The following is a 7500-nucleotide window of genomic DNA, read 5'->3' as shown; positions in this document are numbered from 1 at the left end:
ACACACACACATTTAAAAAAAAAAAAAAAAAAACCCGACACAAAAAAATGCATTCCTTTTGCATTTTGCCTTTTTATTTCTCCTCAGATGCCAAAAAAAACCAAAACACCAACGACACAAAAACTCTTTTTTTCGACACACGTTGATGCGTTGATCTCCACAATCTGTAAAGCAGCTCTCGTCTGTAAAAGAGTGTTTTTGAACTGTGATTGTTAGCTTGCCAAGATAAAAGAAGATAAGAGAGATCCTACGAGACAGTCTGCGTGCCTTAATCTGACTCACCATGACGACAGGATCAGCGACAAAAAAAAAAAAACTTAAAAAAAAACAAAAAAAAAAAGTCTAAATTTTGTATTTTTTAACGTCTTCCCACTTGATTAATTTGGGGGGTTTTTGAATGTGTTTTAAACTGAGATCACTCACAGGTTGTTTTTTTTCTTTTTTTCCTTTTCTTCTTCTTCTTCTTACTTTTTCTCGTCGTTTTTGAGACACAAACAGCTTCCGTTTCTTTTTCATCGTGACAATCAGCTGCAGTCGTAAATAAAAAAAAAATAAAAAATTTAAAATTTGTTTTGAAGGACTTTGACCTCCAGAGGCTGCTGCTCGATTAACAGATGTTGCCCAGATGTTTGTTTTTCAAGCCAAGACTTAAAAGTTTAGCTTGTTTTGTTTTTTAAAAAATCCAAAACCTGCAGAAATAATGAGGAACTTATCTGGGAAGCTTTACTTTTAAAGTCCCGTTTTACACCCACAGATAGTATAATTTATTGTTTTATTTTTGTCTTTTATTTTTCCATTTACTTGATTTTATGGAATAGTCTTAGGTAATCATTGCAGTTTTTAAATGGCTTTTGCGATTAAATATATATAAATATATATATATATATAAAAAAAAAGATGTTTCTGCTGGATTATGGGTGTGAGCTAGCATCATAAAAACTACAGTATATTTTAGCTTGAAGTTGACTTCATATTATGTTTGAGGCTTGGTGCTCTAGAGCACTTTAATCGTTAACTTTCTTCTTTTTTCATCAATGGACTTAAAAAAAAAAAGAGGTTTTAGAGTTGAATTTTAAAGAAAAAAAAATGTAAATACTATAAAAAATCATTTGCTATTATTCAATTATTCATTTAATTTTTTTGACTTTAAGAAGTGATTTTTTTTGTTTTATGGGTAGTGTGGTTTTTTTTTTTTTTTTCTTGAGTGTGTTTTAGGATAAAGTTGCATGTTAATGCCGGAGTATTGAAATGTAAAATGCAAAAAAATATAAAATAACAGTTGATTGTATAAATGTGTGTTTGTGTGATTTTTATTTTCTCCTTACTTTCTCTCATGGGTTAAAATCTTCTGTGCAGATTTCTGTCCCAACAACCTTTTTTTGTAGGTGGTTTGATATTTTGCGGTGTTGCTAAGGGCGACTCTGCAAAGCCTGATCAGCAGGTTTTTCTGTTCCCATTGATGGCCGAGGGTGAATTTGAGAAGCAGCTGTCACCAGTCAAATAAAAAGCTGTTTGATGATCGCAATCAGCTGTAAATCTTTAAAGTTAGTTTTGTCGCAACTGAGTGCATTTCATCACCAGTTATCGCCTCTTAACAGTGTAAACAAGCAAGCTAAGGTGAAAAAGTGTTTACATAATGTGTTGAAGTAGCGTTCAGATAACAGGGGTGACTTCAGGTATAGAGGAGAAAAAAATAAACACAGTATACACAATTATCTCTAGTTAAGAAATGTCTAATTTAGAAGAAAGTGAAGTTCATAGTTATAGAAAGATATATTTTTTTGCTTTAAATGCCTTATTCTTGCTACCTAAACATTATATTTCACATAATTTAAAAACACAAGCTGAAGAATAAACACATCTCAAGCTTCTGTAAGTATCTGAAGTTAAAGAAAAGGAAAATATCTTTGGTTTTGTATAATAATGAATTAATAAATATGTATGTTTCCTTCACTACGGGTCCCAGTGGAGGGACAAAAAGCATCAACAGTCTGTGGTAGGCGGTGCTGTGCTGCTTTCACGTGTCTCTCGTAAAAGTCAACTCTGAGGATTTAAATAGACTCATCCCGACTCCGTAGTTAAAGGAACCACTGGACTAAACTGTATATAAAGTAGTGTAAACTAGCTCCACCTCCAGCAGCTACAACAGTAACATGCTGCTCTAACACTGATGCTTCACTATTAATAATCTATGATGTCATATATAATAATATATCAGTTAGAGGGACCAAACCACTACTTTTACTGTAATACTGCATACTACACCACTCCTAATACTGCAGTACTGTTACTGTAATACTACATACTACATCACTCATAATACTGCAGTATTTTTACTGTAATACTGCAAACTACATCACTCATAATACTGCAGTACTTTTACTGTAATACTTTAAATAAATTCAAGCTCATAATACTTATGTACTTTTACTTAAAAAACCTTGTGTGTCTTTTAAAGGGATTTTAAAGGGGTTATTTACATATTTTAAGTAAGATTTTTCATGCACGACTTTCTACATTCCTTTCATTGTCTCTGTTACTTAAGTAAAAAGGATCTGGATATTTCTTCCTCATACTTTGCATAACACGGATAGTTTTACAGTGCTGCACGCAGTAAAGGAACACGATGTAACAAACACACACACAGAGAGAGAGAGCGAGCGAGAGAGAGAGAAAGCGAGACACACACACACACACACACACACACACACACACACACACACAGAGACACAGACACAGACAGAGAGAACTCACTCAACTAGTGGTTCCACGCTGTTTTCCCGACGGGCCCTGAACGCAGCATCTGTCCAGGGGCGGGTAACCGAGCAGTATGGCGGACGATGGAGACAGTTGGAGCGGACCAGCGGACACCAGCGGCGGGCAGGCGGCCGCGGACGAGTCGGACGGGCTGGGCCTCGGTGCCATGTTGCTGAACGTCGGTATCTTGGCGGTGGCGGTGGCCGTGTGCCTGCTAGTGTACCGGCGGTGGGGCAAGAGACTCGGTGTCGACCGGGCCCAGGGCGACGAGGCCTCGGCTCTGCCCAAGATGAGGAGACGCGACTTCACTCTGGAGCAGCTGCGGGAGTACGACGGGCTCCTCAACCCGCGCATCCTCATGGCCGTCAACATGAAGGTCTTCGACGTGACCAGCGGTAAAAAGTTTTATGGGAAAGGTGAGTGAGGAGTAGGGGCGGTGGGGGTTTATAACAGCTGATGTGTCTCCAAATTTAGGCGCAAAGCGTTGTGTGTGTGTGGTTTAGTTAGCTTAGCTCCTTCTTTTAGCTTTGTCTTATTGTTTTTTATGAATGGGGATGAGAGCATGCGTGGTGATAGTAGTAGTGGTGCAGCAGCTTTTAAACACATCTAAACTTCATATTTGTGTTGAGTTATTACACTTTACAAGCTTGGTGTTGTTAAAAGAGAGACTGTGGGGTGGAAAAGGTTTTTTTTTTTTTTAAAGGAGCAGTCAGCCTGCTAACATTAGCCTAGGTGAGCGTGTTGACGTGCACACACACTCACTGACTTGACTGTCTGCAAGCTTGTTTACACTGATGGGACTCAACATGCATGGGGAGGGTCTCTGGAGGAGGCTGTGCACCAAACTGGAGATTTTAGGATCAGACTTAATGAGAATTTAACATATAATAATAACATGCAAGTGTTCAAAACCCCCTCTGCTAAATTATTAATTTCATTGGATAACAGAAATTACATCAATGCATAGTAGAGTTGTCTACTGCAGTGTATGATGATAATAATAATGGTTCAGATTCAGAATAAACAATCACTTTATTCTACAGAGAGGACTCTAAGACTCAAATGGAAAGATTATTAATAACAGGGCTATCCGAAGTAAATTAAAGCTGTTAAAATAAAACCATTTGGACCTGTAGCATAGTAAGTGTTTGTCCCATCTCTAACAGACAGGCTCACAAAGTAATTAAAGTTGGAGGCTGTGAACCAACGGGTGATTTTAGACCCTTTATGTACCCTTAAATTTGATCTCAGCACCCCTAAAAATAAATAAACTATCATTGCATTCCCCCCCAAAACAATCAAATGGTTTTATTAACAGGTTTAATGGACCTTGTGTAGTTCTGTCATTAATATTGTGTTTCCCCTTCAGGGTTAATTAACTATCTTAAAGTCCTCTCTGTAGAAATCTGATTTATTCTGAACCATTATTATTATTATTATACATGATAATAAATGTGAAATGAGTAGTTTAGCAAAAGGAGGTTTGAACACTTGCAGGTTATTGTATGTCAAATTCTTATTAGGAGCTGAACATTTCTATCAAAGTATTAGACTTTATACAAGCTTCAATTCTACTAATTTATGGCACATACTATTTAACAAACCACCGTAACCATCCAAATAAGGTCTGTATCTCCTGGTGCATGTTGCCAGTTTAAGGGTTAAACAGTTTATGTCTTTATATATGTAAATACTGAGGGTAGTTAAGAGGTGTTAGCTCATTTATTTAAGCTCTGTACTCAGGTGCTTTTACTTTACTTGAGTATTTCCATGTGATGCTAGTTTCTACTTTCACTTCCCTACATTTATCTGACAGCTTTAGTTACAGTTGAGGTGGAGATTTGACACAGTGGATAATATAACAAGCTTTTTAAATACAACACATTGTTAAAGATGAAACCAGTAAAGCAGTGTGTAGTCTGGCTCACATTTCAGATGTCTATGAGTTGTTAACAGCTCCACCAAATAGTGTTTCCCCGAGTTAAAGGAACCACTGGACTAAACTAGCTAACTGTATAAAGTAGTATAAACTAGCTAACTGTATACAAAGTAGTGTAAACTAGCTAACTGTATATAAAGTAGTATAAACTAGCTAACTGTATATAAAGTAGTGTAAACTAGCTAACTGTATATAAAGTAGTGTAAACTAGCTAACTGTATATAAAGTAGTATAAACTAGCTAACTGTATATAAAGTAGTATAAACTAGCTAACTGTATACAAAGTAGTGTAAACTAGCTAACTGTATATAAAGTAGTATAAACTAGCTAACTGTATATAAAGTAGTATAAACTAGCTAACTGTATAAAGTAGTATAAACTAGCTAACTGTATATAAAGTAGTATAAACTAGCTAACTGTATATAAAGTAGTGTAAACTAGCTAACTGTATATAAAGTAGTGTAAACTAGCTAACTGTATATAAAGTAGTGTAAACTAGCTAACTGTATATAAAGTAGTGTAAACTAGCTAACTGTATATAAAGTAGTATAAACTAGCTAACTGTATATAAAGTAGTATAAACTAGCTAACTGTATATAAAGTAGTATAAACTAGCTAACTGTATACAAAGTAGTATAAACTAGCTAACTGTATATGAAGTAGTGTAAACTAGCTAACTGTATATAAAGTAGTATAAACTAGCTAACTGTATATAAAGTAGTATAAACTAGCTAACTGTATATAAAGTAATATAAACTAGCTAACTGTATATAAAGTAGTATAAACTAACTAACTGTATATAAAGTAGTATAAACTAGCTAACTGTATATAAAGTAGTATAAACTAGCTAACTGTATATAAAGTAGTATAAACTAACTAACTGTATATAAAGTAGTGTAAACTAGCTAACTGTATATAAAGTAGTATAAACTAGCTAACTGTATATAAAGTAGTATAAACTAGCTAACTATATATAAAGTAGTATAAACTAGCTAACTGTATATAAAGTAGTATAAACTAGCTAACTGTATATAAAGTAGTGTAAACTAGCTAACTGTATATAAAGTAGTATAAACTAGCTAACTGTATATAACGTAGTGTAAACTAGCTAACTGTATATAACGTAGTGTAAACTAGCTAACTGTATATAAAGTAGTATAAACTAGCTAACTGTGTATAAAGTAGTATAAACTAGCTAACTGTATATAAAGTAGTGTAAACTAGCTAACTGTATATAAAGTAGTGTAAACTAGCTAACTGTATATAAAGTAGTATAAACTAGTTCCACCTCCAGCAGCTACAACAGTAACATGCTGCTCTAACACTGATGCTTCACTATTAATAATCTAATGATGTCATATATAATAATATATCACTACTTTTACTGTAATACTGCATACTACACCACTATAATACTGCAGTACTTTTACTGTAATACTGCATACTACATCACTCATAATACTGCAGTACTTTTACTACATCAAGCTCATAATGTACTTTTATTATAATAGGATTTATCATACAGGACTTTATCTTGTAATTAAGTATTTGTAAGTTGCTGTATTGGTACTTTAACTTAAGTAAATGATCTGAATACTTCTTCCACTGCTGTTATATATTAAAAAAATAATCTTTTTAATAACCTGGCCACTCTGACTGTTAAAGTTAATTTAGCTTAAGGCGGAGAAGAATAACTTTTACCAACAAATATTAAGACAAGGCAGCTTTATTTATATTTAGAGCATTTCATCCACAGGAGCAACTCAATGTGTTTTTAAATAACAACAAAATATTAAACAGTAAACATCGGACACATTATAAAAACAAAAAGAGAAGCTAGACTCATATTAAGAACATTTATAACATTCATCTCTCTTTCCAACCCTTTATTTGAACCCTTTTATTATTTCTTAAAAAGCAGAGCGTGTCCTGCTACTGTACCGTCTCACTGACTCACCCTTCACCTCCGCTATAAACTATAATTATTCACATTCCCAGATGTCTCATGTGTCACGGCGGCCATTCCTCCGCACCACGGCCGAGCCAACTAGGCCTGAATCTGCTCGCCAACCAAAGTATGACGGGCAGTTTTTTGTTTTTTTTTAAAGAGCGGCTGGACTCGACTTGGGCTTGTATCTTAACCCTTAAACAGGCAACGTGCACCAGGAGATACAGACTCTTTAACCTTCCTGTCGTCCTCCCGGGTCAAATTGACCGTGTCTGTTTTGACTGTTCCTTCCTTTCCTTCCTTCTTCCCTTCCTTCCTCCCTCCTGTCCCCTTTCTTCCTTCCTTCTGTCCACCCTTCCTCCCTCCCTTCTTCCTTCTTCCCTTCCCTCTTCCTTCTTTCCTCTGTCCTTTCCTTCCTTCCTCTTTTCCTTTCTCCCTCCCTTCCTTCCTTCCTTCCTTCCTTCCTTCCTTCCTTCCTTCCTTCCTTCCTTCCTTCCTTCCTTCCTTCCTTCCTTCCTCCTGTCCCCTTTCTTCCTTCCTTCTGTCCACCCTTCCTCCCTCCCTTCTTCCTTCTTCCCTTCCCTCTTCCTTCTTTCCTCTGTCCTTTCCTTCCTTCCTCCTTTCCTTTCTCCCTCCCTCCCTCCCTCCTTCCTTCCTTCTTCCCTTCTTCCCTTCCTTCCTTCCTTCCTTCCTTCCTTCCTTCCTTCTGTCCACCCTTCCTCCCTCCCTTCTTCCCTTCCCTCTTCCTTCTTTCCTCTGTCCTTTCCTTCCTTCCTCTTTTCCTTTCTCCCTCCCTTCCATCCTTCCTTCCTTCTTTCCTCCCTCCCTTCCTTCCTTCCTTCCTTCCTTCCTCCTG

At 36.2% G+C, this 7500-nt stretch overlaps 1 protein-coding gene and 1 pseudogene across 1 annotated transcript; both read left to right on the top strand.

Annotated features, from left to right (window-relative positions):
* Positions 1 to 882, top strand: part of LOC128354803 (la-related protein 1-like) — a 9999-nt pseudogene extending 9117 nt beyond the window's left edge.
* A 1878-nt stretch (positions 883 to 2760) lies between these two features.
* LOC128354804 (membrane-associated progesterone receptor component 2-like) lies at positions 2761 to 3173 on the top strand (the record flags this gene model as incomplete). The annotated part of the gene is made up of 1 exon (XM_053314958.1): positions 2761 to 3173. A coding segment is annotated over exon 1 (343 nt), but the record flags the coding sequence as incomplete, so codon positions are not given.
* Between the last annotated feature and the right edge of the window lie 4327 nt (positions 3174 to 7500).

The sequence above is a fragment of the Scomber japonicus genome, unplaced genomic scaffold (genome assembly GCF_027409825.1).
Source record: "Scomber japonicus isolate fScoJap1 unplaced genomic scaffold, fScoJap1.pri scaffold_611, whole genome shotgun sequence".
Taxonomy (NCBI): Eukaryota; Metazoa; Chordata; class Actinopteri; order Scombriformes; family Scombridae; genus Scomber; species Scomber japonicus.
The sequence above is the reverse complement of the archived record's forward strand: the minus strand, read 5'-3'. Positions and strand labels throughout refer to the sequence as shown.